Here is a 22,821-nt window from a genome sequence, read left to right as displayed (position 1 = left end):
CAACGGTGAACCGATAAGAAGATATAATCAGAAACGAGTCGAACGATGACGAAAAGTTTGACGAATATTGCATTCTGTATATGTAAGAATTAATACATATATATACGAATAAAAATTAATCTTAAATATATATTTAAAGGTATTTTATTTAATATTGTCAAATATTTCTGTTCTCATTTAAATTCGGGATAAGAACGAATCACTTAGCTTCAATCTGTAATATATGTCGCGAAGTAAATAAAAATTGATAACTTTCTGGTGATTCATTTTACTAAATAAATAAGAGTAGATTTGCATTACGCATTGAAATCCGAGCGCGAACATAGAAGTCGGCAATAAAGTAGCATATGTGAGTTCATAAATTTGAATGTCAGCAATAAAGTAGTAGATATTAGTGTTTATAATAAATATTGGTCACGAGATTCATTTATTCGAGTGCACGTTCGAATACTTGAATTAAGCAAGTGGCTTTCGATTATTTTTAATGGAAATAGGATAGTAAAAAATATCGCCAGATGTACTCAGAGCATCATAAAAAACAATGACAAATAATGTTCGTCAAAGAGTTCCTTAAACATAATCTTGATGTCATTCTTGGTGTACGAATACATTTGAATGACAAGAAAGTTATTATTAAGAAATTATATTATTCAGAATTTAAAACATAATATTACCCTTTCTCTCTCTCTCTCTCTCGTATTATTATTTAAAAAACGCATTTATGAAAGTGTAAGTTATAAAACATGTTATTAAATAAAAAATGATTTCAAACGTGTCAAGTTCTGGACAGTAAGTTTATAGAGAATCTGCAGCAAATCCATCACCTCTTTGAAGACCACAAAAGGCAAGAAACATTCCACACACACATGATTACGCCTCAACTCATTTTGGCATATGTTAACTAACAGCAAGAGATCTCGTCAAATTTTACAATAATTACAAAAACTCAAATAATTAAATAATACTCAAATAACAAAATAGACTTAAGAACTTCATTCCGCGGTTTCCACTTATTAAAATCGCGAATGCGATAAATATCCATTTCTTTAGATTAACTTTAATCTCAATTTAACTTTGTATCTTTATTCAATTTTAAAAATAAGAAAAAGATAAAATGTATAAAACCGAAATTATAGTTAATCTATATTAGTAGAAATGGACAAAAGTCAACGTGCAGTTTCACGATTGTTGTTGCCAACATGTGACTGGATCGACATCCCATGGGCGTCATCCTCAAGAACGCACGTCTCGCTGCGAAAATTATTTCATAATCAATCTCTTGTCAATTTGTCACTTGCTTCTGACACGTTTGAAACCGCCGATATCCGACGGTATCCGATTTCACTGACGGGTACCGGCGTTATCTCGTTTCCGGAGCACGCGACGCCCGTCCCTTCGCGATATGCGCCGTCCTTTCGTACCTTTCGCACGATCATCGTGATCGCTCATCAGAGCACGTCGGAACGAAATCGCTTTCGCGTTCCTATCGTTCACGACGACGACGTCTCTAATCGTTTACGCGACCGGCGAGGAGCATGCTCGACGAGCATACGGTCAGCCGCGCAACCGACAGTCTCTGACTGCGGTGACTCGTCTCTCTCTCTTTCGATGACGCTGGCCCTCGGAGGAGACGCGAGTGGTGGCGCCGACGCACATCCCGGTCCAGTGGCGCGTTTAAGCGTGGGCGCTTAACTGGCAGTTCGTTCAAGCTGTTCTAAGACCCCGGGACTCTCCTCTCGAGTCGTCAAAAATCGACCTCGCTCGATTCAACGAGTGAATTTCTGAACGACCGTCATTAATTTTGATTACGTAATCTCGACTGCGGCTTCATTTCACTTTCAAGGCGAAACCTATTTTGCATTTTCGGCAATTGCTAGCTGACGCGAGTCGTTCGTAGCTCGTTTAATATTTCTGGTCACACGCGAGTACTCCTCGGAATCGTAAATACACTGCTTATATCGCGATGATAAACGATGCGTTAAGAATCAAGGATATTCCCAAGACCGATGGTCTTATCTCTCGTTCAATCTTGGCGCTCGTCACAACAGAAATTTGCAATTTATTTGTAAAATCATGTATCATGTTTTCTAACTGCTTTATTGCAAATCAAAATTGAGAATTTTAATTGTCAAAGCAAAACATTCAAAAAAATAACGTGACGAGAAGACATCGAGAAAAAAAATTGTGAAAGTAAAACTCTGCTTTTACAGAAATCCAATATTAATCAATTTAATACTGAAAGAAAGTGATTAATTACTTATTATTCCAAACTAATCTCAATTTCAATCTCTAGTCTGATACGGGCCTAACAGACGTGTATTCGTTTTCATTTTTCAGCTTAAATTAACATAATCGTCCAACACATTGAGGGGCCTCAACAGGTGTAAACGCCACTGCTTTTTCGTGCCGCTGCTTCGTGTCTATCGATCCTCGCACGAGACCGACACGACTAGCGGGAAAGATGAAAAGCCGCCGTTAATCGAAGGCGAAAGTCGGTCGCGTGTTAAAACGACTATTTCGCTTGATCTCGACCGACCTCGAGGTATCAGCGTGACAAACGTGATAGCGAGCAATCTCGACAACGATGACGAACGTACGCGAACCAGTCGCAATAAAAAAAAAACTAATACAAAAAAAAAATGTATTCACACCTTCCGGCTCATACGCGATGCCTGGCGAGGCATCGTAATGGTACCGAGAAAAATAGTCGCTATTTCTGATGTCGTCGTCATTCCGAATATAATTATACCTGCGGGAGATGTGGGCACACATACGGATTCTCGACATGAGAGCGCTCGTTCATTGCCGCTCATTAATTTCAGCTTATGTCATATACGCGGTTGCCGAGGAATCTCGATCGAGTCATTTCTCGGAGGATACGCCTCCCTAGTTTCGTATCAAAAAGCCCACATGCGTGTCTTTCAATCGAATTTGTCACATGCAACCTTCGGGGAGCACGTTGAAAACTGAACGCACTTTTACTTTCATTTATCTAATGTATACATATATTGCTCATGTTTATTTCTACCAATGTAGATTAACTTTAATCTCGCTAACTTGTTCTTTATCTTTTCCCCCAGTTTTAAGAATTAGAAAAAGATAAAGAATAAATTCTAAGATTAAAGTTGATTTACATTGATAGAAATGGACGTCAATTACGACACAACTCAGAAATTGTCAATTTGAATTTCTTGTAGAAAAAGAACGGGAATATAAAGGAAAAAGGAAAAACGTAATTTTATTCTTCTGTAATTAATTATTATATCAAAATTGCATTTCAAAATTAATATTACAAAATTTTAATGGTTCAAAATATTCGAACTTATTTTCATTTTTTGAGTTGTGTTATTGTTGTAGTAATATTTATTTTATATATTTATCTCGAATTTATTTCAAATTTATCTTATTTTGAGATAAATATATTTCATACATTTATCTCATAAATTTATTTCACATAACTCAATGAAGTGTTTTTATATATATGTATATATACCTGAGTAATATTTATTTCAATATATTTATTTCATTTATTATCTTCTATTTAAAAAGTGTTTTACTTGCATACGTATAATAGGAAAACATACGCCGTATCTAATACTAACATCGTTACTACTTCTTTACTAAATGAAAATTAACGTCTTCTGTCACTGTGTGCGAGGAATCGATGCGAAATTCGTATCCCAAGCAACTTTGACGTAGTAAATCACCTTCGCGTGATTAGAAATGATTCTAATTCGTTATCGCGCGATGATGAACTGTTCACCAAACACCAAAGTGTTACGATCAAGGATTAATAGCGGATCCACTTCGTGAATTCTCGATGTATGCCCATCAGCAATTTGTAGGCCTTGTCGTAGTTCAGTATTAATTCCGTTCACATTTCGACACACCACACGTGGCGAAGGTTAAATCTAATCTAAAATATCCAGCGGCATTTCGCCTGCGGCCCTTTAAGTTGCCTCAATTGCTCAATAAGTGATTAAAAAATTGCATATGTCGGATCATGGTATATTTTCCTGAAGAACAACTTCAACGAATAATTTACAATATTCTATGTAACGAATGGAAATTTCTAAAAAAAAAATATCGAACGACGTATTAAGACTCTTATTCACTCATCATTATTATCCTAGATTATGACATCAAATGTGAGAAAACACGGAATAAAAATTTTTGCAAATAATATTTAAATAAAAATATTTTTCAATAAAATAATATTTGCAATTAGAATAGATTTCTAAAATATATGAAAATCTGCCTTCTTATTCCGGGGAGAAATTAAATTATATTTGTTTCTATATATATCATTATTTTAAGTCACGACTGTAAACATAACTTATTTTGTTTTTGTTTATACATAATTTATTTCCACATTATATTATATAATTTATATATATTATACATATTATATAATAGCTTGCAAGAATTTTTATTGTATATTTTATCGATTATGATGTCATAATCTGAGATAGTAGTGGTGAGTAAACAGAAGCCTTTAAAGAATTGTTATTTTCCTTCTACCAAAGAATCCAAGAATTGCTCATATTTATTTCTACCGGAAACATATTATACAGTTTAATATCAAAGGTGCAATCTCAAGATCGCAGAAGAAAAACAATGCAAAAACTCACCTGTAAGGAAGTGTCCTCAGGATGTAGTAATGCCAGCTGCCTGACTCGCTCCTCAAGCAGATTCACGAGAGTCGTGTATCTTCGATTCAGGATATCTAGATCGCGCGCAACATTATCGACTGTAATAACGGAATCTCTCCGTGGCCTCTTCACCGATGCGTCCAACGACGGGCAGATATCTTCCAATTGTTCTTTGAACGCTCGGAGCCTTTGTCCGTAGATCTAAGGGTTTCCGGTTAGTCCGTTATGGTTAGTGTAATTAGATCGGTGTGTGTGTGTATGTGTGTGTGTGTGCGGCAATTACCGTTAGCGATTCCGAAAGCGACAGCGAGAGACGGAGGCGTTGAGACCGCCGCGCGAGGTGTTACCGCGCGGCTTACGCCATGATCTTTCTGATTTTTCGACAACCCAATGTGGTATTTCCGGTAAACAGATGCGTTAATGGTAGCTGCCGGTTACTCTCGTGGGTAAGTAATACGTTAATCTAAACGCGTTTGGAATAATTTTGGGACTACTTCATAGTCGCGCTAAAGATAACCAGCGATTAATGATCGCGCTACAATTAATATTGGTAAAGAGCAGAAATATGTCTAATTCATGCCGAAATATAATTAGAAGTACTCGTTATCTTTGCGAACTTTCCTACGTATTAATCGGTCAGGTTCCACCTCGCTGCTGCGCATGCTATACCTCACTGGGTTATCTGCGATTGCAACGGTTCGGGGAAATGTCAATTATATTATGTTAAGCACTTAAGCGATATGCAATATCTAACATTTAAAAATCGACACTAAATCGCCGCTAAACGAGGTCGTGCAGCTCATTCAACCGTGCTTTTGATGTAACTGTGTTAACAAGAAGGTTGCTATTGAAGTTAAAAAGGAGAGAAAGGCCAGTGATATTACAAATGCGCGTTGACTGTAGATCGTATCGTCCCCGCTGTGTTATATAAGTGAGTATATTTACTTAATGAATGGCAGTTAAGATGGTTTGTACCGTTTAATGGCACTGGGCCCGGGACGCAAATAGAGAATTTTTACCGTTATAAAATTGACGAGACACATCCCCGAGAAGACGATGGAAAAAGACAGCAGCACAAATTTGACTGTAAAGGAACATTCATGTTTATATACAGCAGATGCAACGCGTCTTGATGCGTCTTGCTACTGCTTGCTCGATACTCCAGAAAAAGCGGCCGCTCCGACGAAATGCTAAATGAAAAAAAGATTCGTCGCGTGCATAATTTCTGACAACCTCGAGGCGCGTACAACAGATTGTGATGAGACCTGTATGTAAGACACGCAGAATTTCATTCATGCAAGCATTCACACCGTAAGCTAAGGCTACCTATAAGGCTTACTAGCACCGAATTATACATTACGATCCACGTTTTCTCACCTTCCCTTCACGGATCAATCTACCGCCCGTGAGATTCACCGCTTCGATTGCCGGCGTGCGATCCAACACCTTGCTCAACAAGTTCTAAATCCATAAAAATTATTTTAACAATCTCATTGACAAGAAAGCATAAAATTGTCGAAATCGTTCACGCTACCTTCGTGTTCTCCAGCTCTAATTTTCCATATGAGTCATCGACAAAGTCCACCTCGTTCTGATACGAGTTTTGATACTGCTGCGCCAATCCATAGGCTGTTTCGGCACTGCGTAATCTATCGACGAGCTGACCACAGACGTTCGTCCATCGCGCGTTTAGTTTGTTAACCTCAGCGTCCAATCTGTCCATGTCGCCGTGCGGACCTCGATGATTCGGCCTTGATTTCTCTACAAGACGTCTGGCGTTATGCGCATCTTCATTCAATTGATCTATTGACACTTGTTGCTGTGCGATAGCATTCTGAAGAACCATCAGATCTTCCAATACACTTTGCAAACCCTTTACGTCCGATGGTAATTCGCCGAAGGAGGCCAATTTAATTTCAAACTCGGAGATTGCCGTCGTATTTTCTTCAAGGCTGGACAGCACAATCTCAACACACTTCAAGCGCTCAACATACAAGCTGCTAAGATTCCACAAGTGACTCCATTTGCTCGTGATATTATCAAGTTTATTCCTCATCGCCGGAGTCTTCAGAGTGATTCCGCGGAACGTCTGTTGCATTTGTTCCACGTCCGGCGCCAAGCGTTGTAGATTCTGCTCGTAATCTTTGTGCTGCAATACGAGATGTTCCAAGCTATCAAGATCTCGAGGTAAAGGCGCGGCTATGCGCGCGTTCAATACTCGCTCGGCTTCGTCGAGTGCCTGCTGAAGCGAAGACGCTTGATCGTTGAAAATGCGTCCAGCATTTTTCGATTCTTCCTCGGCTCTGGCACGCTTCTCGAAATCATCGAACAGTCGATTAACATCCGCCATCTCGCGTTTCAATCTTCTGAGTTGTGGATCCGCCGGATCTCCTTCGGATAGTAACTTATCTGCATCTTCATTCAGCGCTTTTCTGATAGCTGTACGTTGATCTTGTCCCATCGCCAAGAATTGCGGCAAATCCCAACCCTTGACTACCTTGATAGTCGCGAATATCATGTTTTGTCTTAGTCTCAATTGTTTTCGTTGCCAGAGAGCAACACTTCTGTCATATTGTCGTCTCAATCTTTCCGCAGCATCCAATGCTTCCTTATCGGGAGGTTGCAGTGCGAAGCAGACACCTGGTACAGGAGATTCCACTCCCTGCGTGTTCTTGACGCGCCATTTAACTCTACCGGAATTATCGTACAGCGTGCATTGTTCTCCTTTCTCGATAGACATCTATACAAATGAAATAAATGAGAAATATATATATTTAAATGCAGTGTATTCTATTTCTCCGCATTAAGAAATACTCACATTGACTTGTTTGTAGGTACAGATACAAGTGACTTGTAACGGTCGCATAACTGGTTGTTTGCGTTGCTTCATAGGAACGATGTCCTTTGCTCTTTCCACGAGTCTCTGTACGTGATCACCATAATTATTAAGCTCCTCGCGCAACTCTTGCATGCCCTTCAAAAGCCGTTCTCCTTCGTCCAATGAGAAATCGGATTGCGAGTAAACGGTATTCAGCGTTTCATCCTGTTTGGAGATCCACTGTTCGGCCTGTTGAATTTCCTTGAAAAATTGCTGGTTTTGCGCGGCGTGTCTTAAATGTACTTCAAGGCAGAGAGTGAGTTGTAATAACCAAGCCCACTGAGTTTGCATAGCGGACATGTAAGCTTCGATCGTTTTTGCTGCAGGATGATGCTGAAGAACAAGTGCCTCACCACGATCTTGCACTGCCGAAAATTGTATCTCACGTTTCTCCAAATCGCTCATCAAAGACTGCAAATAAATAATATCTTAATACTTATAACGTAAAATATAAAATTTATTAAAAATTTCAAATCTATAAATATATAATAATAATCTATAGATACGAGATTATAATAATCTATATAGATACTATTATATAAATATATAATAATCTATAGTTTATAATAATCTATAGATACGTTTATAATAAGTAAAAAATTGAAATAAGAATATCTAATAAAATTAAATCAGAATAAAAAGTATAAGTGTTTTCATTGAATATTTTACCTCTACACCAGATCCATATGTTTGCTTAAAAAAAAGAAGAGATTTTCAATTTAATCCCATTCAACTAAATAAGAGCCATGTACCATATATTGTAAAGATAACGCAGATATGATTACATATATATCAGTTTATAGATCTTAAAAACCGCAAAATGGACTTTCATCACTTCTCTAAAAAAAAAAAAAGAGTTGCTCGATAATGACTAACCTCGTAATATTGTTCAATGCTCTGCACATTGAGGTTCTTGTCGCTCCAATCGCGCGTGACTTCTGTTTCTTCTTTGGCGTTTAACCAAACCAATTCGCCAGTAGCCGATTGTATAAAATCATGTAGGGTATCCAAATCAGAAAGCCTCTTATTCGATATGTTAAGAAGCTCGGCATAAAGTTTCTGCAGAGTGTTAAGATGCTGACTGTACAACGTGAGTTCCTCGCCATGAAAATTGTTCTTTGCCTGCACGCACTTGTCGACCTTGGCTTTGAATTGATCGATGTTCTTATGCTCTCGTTGATGTACATCCAATTCATTTTGCACACTAGGCAAGTCCGATCCGTAATCAGCTTCTTGTAGATGTTTCAATTTGCTCTTACACCAATCTATGCAATCGTGTAATGCGCGGAAGTGTGGATTGGTATCAACCAATCGTGTTTCATGGACGGTAGTGCGGTGTTTCGTGACAACACGTTCCTCCACAGGGAAGGAAACCGCAGAGAGAGGTTGTACCAGACGCCTATGCAGAAGAGATCGTAGTACAACCCATCTTTGATGCAATTTCTGTACTCTAAAACAAATAGACATATGTTTTATCAATAAGTGTTACATTAAATTTAATTATTTTAACTTAAAGCGTCATTCAATACTGTACCAACAAATTATTAGCTATTTAGTTATTTTAAAGACATGTCAAGATATACTAAACTTGGAGGATAAAGGCCATTTTGTCAAGTTTAACAAGATATTCAAACATGTTCTAAGATCTTTGGAAAGTCACTAAACACGATACGTGCATAACTTAATTTTCGAAAGCTACTGGCAATGGAAAGCGCGCTAATATTTCACTCATTAGCAAAGATTACGAGAGTGGAAACAATGTAATTAGTATTTGAAAATGGAGGCGGCATGCACGTTACACATGAATGATTCTTTACATATCGATATTCCATACTGAAAAAAATGTATTAAATTTTTATAAATATTATTTTTAATACTAGATAAATATTTACTAAAAATAAATATATACTTATTTTTTGTATAAAAACCAATGTATGTGATTTAATTACTTTTTTTTATTTAATAAATATTTATTTACGTAAATGTTAAGTACTATTCAAATAAATATTTATTAAAATTTAATACATTTTTTTCTCAGTGCAGAGTATGAAATTTTAATTCATCATAATTCCTAGAATAAAAATCAATATTTTACCTCTTATGAAGCTCAGGCGCCTGACTGTATCTACCCTCCGTAAGGGTGTGCACATCGGTAAATATATTCTGTATCTGGGTTTCCGTACTGCGTATGTCCTGTTCCAGTAAGTCCACTGCGTGTTTCGCTTCCAAAGGATGAAGGCGATCGAGCCTGCGTGCTTCGTCCTCCACACGTCTCTCAAGCTCCTCTAATCTGTTGTCAGTCGTTTTCATCTCACGATGCACTTTCTCGGCGAGTCGTTGCAGTCGCTCGAGTCTATCAACGTACAAAGACACATTCAGAAATACATGAGTATGCATATAATATCTCTAGCGGCAAATTGGAAGAGTGTCACAAATGTTTTATGTTTTTCCAACAAAGAATAGAAAATTGATTTTTCTTATTTCAAAAAAATTTTTTTATTGTATTACGTTTCTATCAGACAAATGTGCGACATATGCGTTTCATATTATTTATATACATAAATACTTAATTTATATTATAATAATTAAGCTCACCGTTTAATTTCGTCTATAATAGCCTGCTCGCGCTCCTGATGCAACATTATTAGGCGATTCCAATTCTTTTCGATAACATCAATATGTAATTCTGGTTCCATGTCCACTTCGCCTACTGCTTCGAAATACTTTTGCAGATCTCGGAAGATGTATGTCAATCTCTGTTTGTCTCTGTATCGTGGCGGTACCTCCTCATTTTTGAACTTCGTACTATCCGCCGCTAGTTTCTTCATCTCGATCAGAGTCGGCGGGAAAGATCGCTCTTGCATGAGGGCCATCTTCTCGCGGATCCACATATGAAGAGAGGTCGCAAGTTCACGATATTCCGCGGATCGTCTTTGCGCCTCGGCGTCGTACAGAGGGTGAATGGCCGGCGGCTCCGGGAACACGTCGTAGAGCGAAGAGATGTACGTTATCAAGGACTTCTCGTCCGGTTCGGGGGTATCAACATCTGTACAGAATACAAAAGAATCTTTGCGTAAGTCACGCAACGTATGCGAGTGTAATAAATTATTTCTAATTTTCTTAACAAAATTATTATTAACTCTCAACTACAGCTACGAAAACTCTACCCAAGCTATGAAAATTAAGTACATATAAATTTTAAAGCTGTTTAAAATACAGAATGCAAGTAAACTTCGGAATGCAAATGAGTCTTACGGCGATTGATAGAAGAAAGTTCAAAGTTTTTTTTATCTACGATTTAGAACCTTATAATACTAATCACAGATTGTACTATCATCCAAAAATTTTCGCTTCGGTTTCAAATAATCCGCTAATCAAGAATTAAATTCTCAATTTATCATCTTTTAATACTATCTTAAAAACAAGAATAATTTTATTATTAACGCTAATAAATTAACGATAAAAAGATTAAAACTTCGGATGTTATCTATCCATCTCTACTAAACAAATCCAGGAAAATCTATCCAAGTCGTATCGAATTATGGACATATTATCCGCAGATACATTTCGCTTTTCCTTGCAACCTGATACCAATGTCAGATACCTGTAAGACGCAAGTATAGAAAGCATAATTACGACGACTACCGATGGCGCGACGTTACGGTGTACGAATCGAGACCGGAAGCGATTCTGGTCAGGTAACCGTGACCAGAAAGAACGCACACTGTCACTATGCCAGAACCTGCGGGAACTGTACATCACGCACCGGGCATACATAAACGAGAGAAATCCAGGTAGGATTATATCCATGAAAGACGTCTTTGTAAGATGAGAAACCGCAAAAGCGGCCCAAGATAACACGACGATAAAAAAAACATGTGACACAAACACACATCACAGTATTTCTCTACCTCGAATTTACACGATGCACAAATCACGATGAGGGTAACAATCAGTCGTTGGTCGACAAATTGACAATTTTTTCTTTTGACCAAAAATATAATTATTCTATTAATTGACTTACTCTCGTCAGTCTAATTTTATATATTTACATATTTTTTTTCGTTTATATATTTCTTTATTGAAACAATTAGGGCTTAACTAACTCGATAATCGGTCGTTACCTTCTGGATCGAGAAGCCTCGTAACGCCGTACTCGCGCTCGGCGACGAAGAAGACCCGATCGAGCCGCTCTCGCGGCTGGCTTGCACGCGCCGTTCTCCAATCGACCAGATCCGGCCGGTTCCTGTGGAGAAGAGCACTGAAAGCCAGACCGTCCCTCCAAGAACAGGTGAAATCGGTCACCCGTACTCCAGGATATCGGGCTGTCGATCGTCGAGCCCATCTCAAAAGGGCCTCACGCGCCGTCACGTTCGGTTCCTGACCGACCACTATGTCCGATATCTAGAAAAAGAGAAAGAAAAGAATGAGATTAGATTTTCTTGAAGATATACAATATTTTCTTAAAACATATAATAACAAAATAAATATTTTTTAAAATATACAGCATGGAAATAAATAGATTCTGGTTCGCCCTTCGATGTATCATTTCATATGACGTTTCGGGTGCCGCTGTTACAACAAATAGCGGAAACAGTTACGGTATTATGTTCGCTACGATTATTCAAGCTAAAGCGGGAAATTCTTGAAGAATAGCAGTCTTTAAAACCTTTAATTAGTAACACTCGATGAACATACACTGCTACATTTGAAAGTTACGTATCAGTACTATATACCGGTTTGACTAACTTGTGCGCGTTATGTAATACGTATTTGCAACCTTCCATAGTTCTATTTTCTCGGTTGAACGTTGATGAAAACTGAAAGCTGCAACCTTTCAAGAACTATTGACATTTTGCTTAACGGCCGGCGCCGGGAGAACATTGGTCACAGAATTAATTGATTTTAGATCGATATTCATAATCCATTCTTATTATATAAGACGGTCTTAAATAATGTCTTAAAATGCTAATACAGCTCTTTGATTGGTTTATGATAGCGTAAGATTGTATCTACTTAAAACAGTTTTAAATATAAAAATCAATTATACGAATATCGATTATAAAGTAATATTACTGTCAGACAAATTTAAACTTTTTTTTCTAGACCACGAAAAAGTGATTCTTATTTTTTGTCACTGAAAATGAATCTGTAAATGAAATTGTTCTATCACACCACTAAAATCGGATAATGCATTTATATTTTAATTGTTTTTATTCTTTATCCTTTTTTTAAGTCTTTAATTATCGCGGTATACAATAATTTTGTTTCAGTAATACAATGAGTCAACTATTAACAAAATAATTCTAGAAACACGGAACGCTGCGTCATGTAAATGTGTCTTCTTGTCTATTTTGGGATAAGAAATCGAGTTCTCACGTCACAACTGAAAGGATTATCTTATCTCGTGTATAGATACATATTATATCGCTCCAGTAAAGATCTTCTTCCTGTATTTTCCGGCTTACATACACTCGAATTATCAGAAATTACGTGCTGTTGTTACCTAACTTACTTTTACGTTTACGTGAAGTTCATTGAACGAAAAGTCAATTTTAACGTACGTAAAAATATCGGCTCAGAAAATTGTCTATTGATGCAGTTGTTATGAATAAAATCATTCAGAAAATATTATTTTAATAATAATATCACACAAATCTTTTCTATTCAAAGATGCAAATTCCGATAAACATTTTTCTCCTATTTTTAGCCACGTCTTACTCATATTTTTTTTTAATTAAATTAAAAATGATAAAATTCACACAAAAATATTATTATGCGTCAAGACGCGCTTTGACTCAATAAAATATGGCCTTCTGCGCTTGTTTTTCTTTGTTAAATTTTAAAAGATCTCCAGTTGTATAATTATGCAGGAGCAATTCTCATAACCGCGATATTTATGAGGCTTCATACTTCATCTCTCCTGGACGTTTAACGATGAAAGCACTTCATTCGCCTGGCTGGCTACCAAACTCGCTCAAGTAGTGAAATAATAGAGACAAATTATGCCACTTGCAGTGGACTTGACATTGGCACCGAGACGTAAATCGAGATCGCGACCATTTGAGATCGTTGCCATTGGCATTGATAAAAGCCGGCATTAGTATTCGGGTCATCACGCGGTTTTCTCGCGCTCGCGCGTACGAGATATGCGCTATTTCGATAGGCCGTCCCCGCGGCCATGCCATCTGTTTTCCCAGCCTACGCAATTTGCAGCAACAGGTTGCAAGGAGGATACTCAGGCAAATCCTTTGATCGTCACGTAATTTGATTTATCAAATATTGGACGAAGTATCGAAGACACGTCCAATAAACATTGTCGGCGATATATGACGCGGCTCCAGTCTAAAGAACATTTCGTCAAATCTCGGCAAATCTCGTCCGTCACGATTGAGTAACGTCGAAAGCGGTAACGACAAATAAGTAGAAACCACTTTTTCGCAGAGTTTCATTCTTCGTGCCGCCGATTAACACGACAGAACCACAGCTTGGGCGCGACATGAGAAAAATACTGTCTCTTTCACGGGTTAATTGCAGGGGTGAAGTAACGGATTAAGTAAAACGGTAATGGAACTATGAGACCGAAGCAAACGTATCTTATCCACTCACTAATCCTAATTAAGGCGACGCATCCGTTGCGATGGGAGAGAGAGAGCGTTTCTTTCGGACGTGAGTTAAGTCGGACGTTTCCACGAGTTTCAACGCAAATCTCTCTGCTGCTTGAAATGTCTATCACCATGCTTATCTTTAGCCATATGCGCTAGGTATCTGTCAGTCTTCGAAAAGACTTTTCGATGATATATAGCTCGATCTATCAATTGTCGCGATATTAATCTTCTTCAATATGACAGCACTTTAATGGTATAAGGAGAGAACAGTCTTGCTGAAGTATTTAAAAATTTAGCTAGATGCAGATTTGAACATAATTTTGTTGGATCGTTAAAATAATTATATGTATAGGATAATTGCTTAAGCGATGATGACAATGCCGTTAAATGCTGCTAAAAATTTTAATATTCTAGTAACTAGTTTCAACGTCCTACATAAATATCTCTTCTGTCAATGCATAATTTTTTACCTTTCCACTACCGTCATAAGTTTGCTATTAAAATAAGATAAAGTTTGTGCAGAACTGTTTTTTGATGAACTGTTTAAATAAAATTCGCTCAAAAATATAAAAATTTTTGCTGTTTGATCTCTAGACAGCGAAAGTCTATTTTCAAAATCTAATGTGAGTATCACAGCAGAAACAATTCTGATAGCTTAAATTTCAAACAAAATCATTTTCAAATCCGTATCTAGTTAAATTTTAAAATACTTCAATTGTTGCAGTACCTTTTCATCATTCTTTCCGTATAATGTCCGTTTCCGTCGACGTAGATTAACTTAATCTCGGTTCAACTTATTCTTCATCTTTCTTTAACTCTTAGAACTGAAAAAAGATGAAGAGTGAGTTGAACTAAGAGTTGAACGATGAGTTGAACTATTGAAGTTAATCTACATTAGTGGCAATAAATAATAGTGGTAATAAAAGATGGAATCGTTCAGAATGCAATTTTCCACGCAAGATCGGCTTACCCGCACAGTTTTCGGTTTCGTTGGGACGTGCCGGCTTACGGTCATCGTCGCCGAGCTAGCATCCTGCAAATACCTAGGATGGGCACGTTTGGTGAGGTCCTCGGTAGCGCTACGCTCCTCACCGCGTGTTAAGGTCGTAGTCTTGCGAACGATGCGAGTGACGATGCGCTTTGTACCATTCTCACCGCGTCTCGACGTTTTCGTCGATTCGATCGACGAACCTGAGCAGCACGACCGAGCGATACAGAATATTGATTCAGAAGAGAACCGTTGATTCGAGCAACGATCGAAAAGGATTCGTCTGACGATGCATTTTGAAAATAGTGCTGTCAAGCATCGCTGTGAACGTTTACGTCTAATTGCTGTTTTCTCTACAAGCGCTCCAAGATATTGTCTGTAATAAGACACATGCGTGTCTTATTACAAGCAAAGAAACATTAGCCATTTAACTTTGCAGAATACGGCAAACTGCAACTGAATTTAGTACGAGTGAGGTGGGAATCTCTTTAAGTCACGGTGACGCAACAGTTTATTATACCTCGCTGAGAAAGGACAACCGGTGTCGGAGAAACACTTGCAGGGAAACCGTTGTATGCAGTATATCGATGCCAGTGATACCGGCACTATTACAACTCGAAATCGGCGACGTATAATTATTGCGAATAATTTCTTAGGTTATGGATATATATATTCTATTATATAAGACTGTTTGATTATTTTTTTCTTGTCTTCAAAAGACGAATAGTTACGTGAAGATGTGAACGATACGTTTCGCAATTTCTCATTGTCTTCATAAAGACCAATTAACCAAAGATCGCAATCTCCCTCTCGGAGAAATTAGTTTTCAGCTAATTGATAATTAGTACTCACAAAATCGTCGCGACTCCTCGACAGTCAACACACAAGTATCTCCTCCCGACTTTTAAGTGTAAAATTTTTAGAAATTTCAAGCAATACGAACAGGTCTAAAGTAATCTTATGCCCGTAGACTAAAGACGCGATTCAGTTAACTCTGTAAATGCTTCGTTGATTAATCAAAAGAAAGAATTTTACGAATTGACTAATCACAAATGTTTCAAAGCATTTGCAACGTTAAGTAGATCCTAGAGTTGGAGATTGGATTGAAATTTAAGCAATCAAAGCAAAGCTAAACCTGAGATTTATTTTCTTTCTTTTGATTGATTAAATTCTAATCCAATCTTATAACAAATTGGACCATTCGCATTACACTAAATTAGTACAGACTAAGCAAAAACTATTATACATCAGATTAACAAAATTAAATGTAAAATTAAATATAAATATTTAAAAGAATTAAATGCCGAATAATATTGTCCCGTTATATTATTTTATTGACAAAAATTTACGTATTATGCCACTGCATTTAAATAAATTTAAAAAAAAATTTATATAAAACAATCCTCAATATGTACTAATCCAATGTAGTACAAGTAATCGAATTTATCATTAACTTCAATTTCTAGTCTAGTATGGATTTTACATTAGTGCAGAGTATTCAAGTAACCGAATTCTCTAATAACACAGCCAATAGATTTGATTTCTATTTAGGATGCTCTTCAACAACGTACACAGATGGCTCTGCATAGAAAGAATAATTTTGTTGAAGTGTCTAAAAATTTAGTTACATAAAAGTCTGAAAATAACTTTGATAGACCATCCAAATATCAACATAGGAATTTCAAGTATGATGAACAATGTTGCAAAAAGTTTTGATATTCTAGCAACTAATTTGAACGTCTACATAATTATTTTGATAGTCCAACAAAATTATTTTCAGGTCTGTATCTACATTTTCAAATGTTTTAACAAAACCATCCTTTCAGTATATAACGTCAACTTCTATCTCGTGCAACCGTCAGAACGGATTATTCTCTCTTAGCGACCCGAGGCGCTTCTCCGACAGTACAGCACGATCGTCAGAGCGAATCCTTTCTCTCCTATCTTCCCGATTTCGATTTACTACCTAAGACCTCGGTCGACAATCGGCGTTTCGTATATATAGCTCGCAGATCGTCGGCAGATCGCGATCCCGTTGGGCTAGGTGAAACGCCATCACGACCGTCGTCCTCACTCGTGCCTTGCACGAACAGCCTGCCTCCTTTGCTGAACCGATAGAGCGACATATTCGTGGATCACAGGATGCGTATTCTTTTCCTCCTTCTCACTCTACTCTTGGCGGTTTCTCTCGTACGTTCAAACCACGACTCGTTCGCGAGCTGCAACTTTTGTTCATTTACATATGCAACGATGTGACACACCGCGTCGCCGTGCGTGCACCAAACCGCTCGCTCTGCTCGTACTTTCCTCGACAATACTACGACTTGCATCGCATATTCAATTCGCGGCGCACGTTTAAGAATATATTATACAATATTTTTTAACAAAATGAAAAATAAAAAATTATAGATTTTTCAGTACTGTATTTGAAAGTAATTTAAAAAGTTCGAAGGTAATTTGAGATTTGAGTAAGTATAGTACTTAAAAAAAAAGATTTAAAAAGTATTTCAAGAAATAGAAGTTTTTAAAAAATAATTAAGATAAAACGGGACAATTTTTTTATCGATTTATAAAATTGTACTGTTAAACATAAATATTGACTTCTCATTGAACTGTTTTATATATAAAATATTAATCTTTATACGGAAAGTAAATTCCAATTCTAGTCACTTTTTGCAGAGACTATACACCTGATATTCTCAACAGGTTAAAACTCGCTCGACTTCTCATATTTGCTCAACGCGAATTTGCGTTCAATGTAAACATCATGTAACAATGTTTAATGTCACAATAACAAAAATTATGTGCTCGTATATTTTCATACCATATACTTAACGCTAATTGTAAGTATACAATCATGTGATTTCGAGCTTGTTTATCCAATGTTATCACAAGGTTCAATGTTCAGTGTCAATATAAGGATGAAGATCGAAGATGTAATTAAACGTGCGACGAGAATAAAAGTTGGTGTGAATAAACATTTTGACGTTACGTCGGAATCAAAGAAAGATCGGCGATACGGTCGCCTGGCTTGCACCGGAAGGTTCTGAGCTACAATCAGAAGGTTTCGAACTACAACGTGCTTTTATGCTATACTCTTTATTAATCGCAAAATCATCCGGATCTATCCATCCATCCATCCGAACGATTTAGTTGCAAAAATCTATTCGCGGCCGCTGGCCTCTGACGGTGCCTCTCCAGTAATTCCGACGGAGTGAAATGATGATACCACGCTAACTGTAGCTCGTTCACGCCGGTACGTTAACCAGAGCCAGACGCCGGTCGCAAAGCGGAACCGCGCCGGTTAGAGGCAGCACAGAGCAAGCTGTTGGATGCGAGAACATTTGCGTGAATGCATTTGCAGCAGCGTGCGCTGAGAATGTTGTGACAGCTCGCTCTTGTCAACACGCACTCGACGACGCAGTGGTCACCATCGCGACGATTGACGGACAATGTTTCCTGGATTTCCACGTCGCGCGGACTGACAGCCGGACTCCGACCGCGTACGGCGCGATCGCGGGCACTAATGAGGATGAAGAACGACGGCGACGGCGACGATCGGGAATGATGATTGAACTAACGACGGACGAGCAACTATGCGCGACACGATCGCCGGACGATCGCCGCGTAGCATCCGGCCGTCGTGGCGAGAGTAGGCCAACGAAATGCGCACAGGTGAGAGACGTTTCCCCCTCTTGCACTCTTCTGCTCTCCCTTCTACCGTCAACCACCCACCTGGCGTTAACCTCGCGCTTCGCCGCGCCGCCCGCACCGCCCGCACCTCGTCGCGACGCGCTATGTACGGTGCGATGTTTTAATGATCCCCTCCTCCTTTTCCTCTCATTGATTCAGAAAAATTGTATTTATGTTTGCATTCATTTTTAGATTTTCAAGTTTAAATTGTTCCGATTAGGAGATTTTGTTTTGACGTTTAAGTCCGATTTTTTTATTTTCTGAATTACTTATAGACTTAATCTGATGATAATGTAAAATTTATATTTTTCTAGCATGTCAATTAAATTGATGGTTCTGTGATGAGTAACTTAATCCGGTTTTTTATCTTCCAGTTAACTCGTGGTTTATATTTAATTTCACTTAACCTGATGATCATGTAAATATTGTGATTTTTTTTTTAGCTGTGATTAATCACTAAATTGATGATTTTGTAGTAACTTTAAACCTAGTTTTTCATTTTCTTTAACTTGTAGTTAAACTTAATCTAAAGTGTGTAAAAATTGTGTTTTTTCTATAATAGTTTTGTAATGATAACTTTTTAAGGTTATCACTACGAAGCCATTATAGCTAGACAAACACAATTTTTACATAATCGTTAGGTTAAGTCTGACCACAAGTTAACCAGAAAAAAAAAATGAAATCCAGGCTTTAAAGTTACTACTACAAATCATCAGTTTAGATTAATCATAACTAGAATCATACACTGAAAAAAAAGATTGGTTGCTGCAACAATTTAGATAGTAAAAAAAATTTTTTATATGGTTACAGCAAATTTTTAGTTGGCCTATAGAAATCATATACTCACATTGCGGATAGGCTAACGCAACTAAAAATTTGCTGCTACAACCAAAAACTGATTGTAACCATATAAAAATGCTATGCCATATTATACTATTATATCTAAATTGATTACAGCAACCAATCTTTTCTTTCAGTGTATCTTTTCTTCAATGTTACATTATAATCAAGTTAAATAAGATTAAGTCTAAACTGCAGTGACGAGAAAACGAAAACCCAGCCTGAATTTCTTTTAACTTTTTCATTCTTTTTATCCAGTCATTTTCGAAATTCTTGTAACTTCGAAAAATCTTGCATCAACGTGCCTTGTTGAATATTTCCCCACCATATTTCTTCAAAATAGCGAAAGGAAGGGATCATTGATGCTCCCCGCTGTACATCACGAGCTGCGATCGATCGCGCATGCGTTCTTGGATCGATCGACTTCGCGCGCTGGTGGGGCCCGATATTACGATCGACGGAGACCTCACGAGGAAGCTTCTTCCTCCTCCACCACCGGACGTCGTCGAGCGTCCTTCCTCCTTTTCCTTTTCTAGAGATTTTGCGTTTCGTCGGCGCGAGACCGCGCGCGCGCGCGGGATTACATATATAATATGTACCCATATCTTAATGCGCGTCCCACGACATTCCGTTTCTCAGGGTCTCGAACGGTACCGTTCATAATTTACGCGTGAGCGGTGACGTATGGCTATCGCGATATCAAGGTCATATCACGATCGGGCACGCGACCTTGGTAAAGACCGAGATTCCTCGAACGGACCTAAAAAGGAATCGGAGCAATGCAGAATTTTTAGTGACGTCATTGGTAAAACATTTCAGTTTCGGGCGAAACTGATAAGAACGCGATGATAAGCGCCGCGATGATAACGATAAGAGAACACGAGAGAAACAAGATGAGAGCATTCGCAAGATTGGATATTGTATACGGAATACAAAAAACTAAGTTAAGAAATATAATTATAAAGTATATCTATGTTTTAAAGATAAGAAAGATGTATAGTTTCTGCAAAAAGTGACTTGAATTAGCAATTTATACTTTCCATATAAAAAATGAATGTTATATACGTACAAAATAGTTTAATAAAGACAATATTTATATTTAAAAATACGATATTATTTTGAATGAAAATTTTTTCATTTCGTTTTAATTATTTTTTAAAAAAACATGTCTATTTCTTATTGAAATAATTTTTTACCCAAATTCTGAATTATTGTCAAACTTTTTGTATTACTTTCAAATATAATGTAGAAAAATCTGTAACTTTTTGTTTTGTTAAAAACGAGTAAAATGCATCCTTAATATAACTTCAGTCTTGAACTAAAAACATAAATAAAAACATAAATATTAAAAAATAAAAATACACTGAATTCGGTGATTATTTTTCGAAATCCAGAATCTTTTTTTCCAGAAAAAAAAAAAAGAAATTCCAGAAAACTAAATTATAGACTTACATATTAATTTCCGTATAAATTAATAGTTCCAGAAATATGCGGAGACAGAATTTGCTGCTATGAGATATCATTTGCATCATTAATGATATGTAAAACTTCTAACGAACAAACAATATCGTTTGTGGAATGGCGTGGGTCCGGTTTGGGCCGTGTATTCCAAGTTCGGCACTGATTATAAATATTTAGAAATATAAGCGAGCGAGGTCTTCATGTTAATAAGCTCTTTGCGAGCTGAAATGTCATGCAACGCAGATCGGTATGGAAACGAGTATCGATACGCTTTTGATTCTCGTGAACCAAACGTGGTAACGTCGAGATCCAAATGTGATAATTATATAGTAGCGCGATCCTTTTATGCTGCTGATGGAAAATCGATGTCGTAATCGCCGTCGGCACAAAAAAAACGACTTCCATGATAATTTGCTTCCTCGTTAATAGCGTTTTCAAACGTAACGATGTATGTACGAGCGACTTCGATCCTATCATGTAATTTGCCGACGATGTTATTTCAGGATAAATTGCGATCATACATTACACTATGTCATCTTCTGTAGAATGCTATAAAAACATTTGGAGTACAAACGACGGGAAGGAAAAGCGACCTACTTGCGGCTTTTCATTCTTTTCCTGCGGTGTATACCCTGTATCCGTCGATCCAAAGTACGTGACATAAATTGCGAATAATGAAATAGATCGTGAAAGTCTGTACTAGATGCCTAAATCATCTACATCATTTACGTCAAGCTTGTAGATATCAGACATTTGACAGTTTAATCAAAACGATTAAAAACAAATAAGGAAGCGAGGGTAAGAATTCTCAGACGGTGAAGTGCACGGACGATCCCAATCGATATGGTACACAATCGTGCCTTTATTGCAAATTCATACGCGTGCCAGCATTTAGAGAAACAAGCCGACGGTTAACGAGTCCTCGGGAAAAAAAGATCCAAGAGAAAATGAAAGACGTCAGAAAACAAGGGAGCTTAGTGTACGGAAAAAAGAAGAAAGTAAAGTTGTGCTTTCATAAAGACAATGCTTGATTATGGTAGCAACAGCCAAATAACTTAACGCTTGGAGTCTATTTCATTTTGCAGTAAGAAGAATGTGCTTTTATATATCGGCTCCTATTAACCTTTAAAGCTCATTCTACGATTGCGTAAACGTAATTGTAAATAATTATTGTAAGAATTGACCAAATACAATCAAATATTCTTCTCATTTAACTGTGAATTGGTCAATTTTTACAACTACAACCACTTATAACTACGTTAGTTTATCAATCGTACTTTCGAGGAATTATATCTTTACCCGCGTTAAGAATCATTGCAATGTACTTACTACGTTAATTAAATCGCGGTGCAGATATTATAATTGCAGTACGGCCGATGGCGCCGAGCTTAAGCTAACTGCATACCGAGATCATCAGACGGATATGAAGTCATCGCACCCGAGGCTACTTGATTCGCTCAGTTGTGGCTTCCGCCGTCGTGGGTACGCTAATTTGTTGCCTTTGGTGCGAAGACGGAATACAATCCAACCGCTGTAACGTGCGCATTATATCGCACACTAGAACGTACGGTGATCTCTTTCGTACAATGGTACAGAAATAAGAAAGTGACAGCGGACGAACACAATGAGCAATTTCTCTCCGACAATAAAGATAGAAAAGGCTTATAAATAAGCAAATAAAGTATATAAATTTAAATAAAA

General features: G+C 37.5%; 1 protein-coding gene across 36 annotated transcripts in view; it reads right to left on the bottom strand.

Moving 5' to 3' along the window:
* shot (dystonin-like protein short stop) overlaps positions 1 to 22,821 on the bottom strand; it is a 123,732-nt gene that overhangs the window by 42,034 nt on the left and 58,877 nt on the right. For 26 of the 36 annotated variants that reach the window (XM_087413359.1, XM_087413361.1, XM_087413360.1 and 23 more), the window contains 9 exons: positions 11,655 to 11,934; positions 10,126 to 10,576; positions 9,626 to 9,883; positions 8,407 to 8,980; positions 8,200 to 8,223; positions 7,471 to 7,941; positions 6,187 to 7,392; positions 6,030 to 6,113; positions 4,632 to 4,853 (listed from right to left, as the gene is read on the bottom strand). In XM_087413359.1, coding sequence (XP_087269485.1) covers positions 4,632 to 4,853; positions 6,030 to 6,113; positions 6,187 to 7,392; positions 7,471 to 7,941; positions 8,200 to 8,223; positions 8,407 to 8,980; positions 9,626 to 9,883; positions 10,126 to 10,576; positions 11,655 to 11,934 — 3,570 coding nt within the window. Of the gene's footprint in view, positions 1 to 1,421; positions 4,156 to 4,631; positions 4,854 to 6,029; positions 6,114 to 6,186; positions 7,393 to 7,470; positions 7,942 to 8,199; positions 8,224 to 8,406; positions 8,981 to 9,625; positions 9,884 to 10,125; positions 10,577 to 11,654; positions 11,935 to 15,108; positions 15,330 to 17,092; positions 18,813 to 22,821 lie in introns of those variants that run through there. The other 10 variants (XM_087413371.1, XM_087413388.1, XM_087413373.1 and 7 more) reach the window with 5 other exon arrangements.

This window comes from Acromyrmex echinatior, chromosome 14 (genome assembly GCF_024713525.1).
Source record: "Acromyrmex echinatior isolate Ae372 chromosome 14, ASM2471352v2, whole genome shotgun sequence".
In the NCBI taxonomy this organism is placed as follows: domain Eukaryota; kingdom Metazoa; phylum Arthropoda; class Insecta; order Hymenoptera; family Formicidae; genus Acromyrmex; species Acromyrmex echinatior.
Note: the sequence above shows the minus strand (reverse complement) of the source record. Positions and strands in the feature narration are given on the sequence as shown.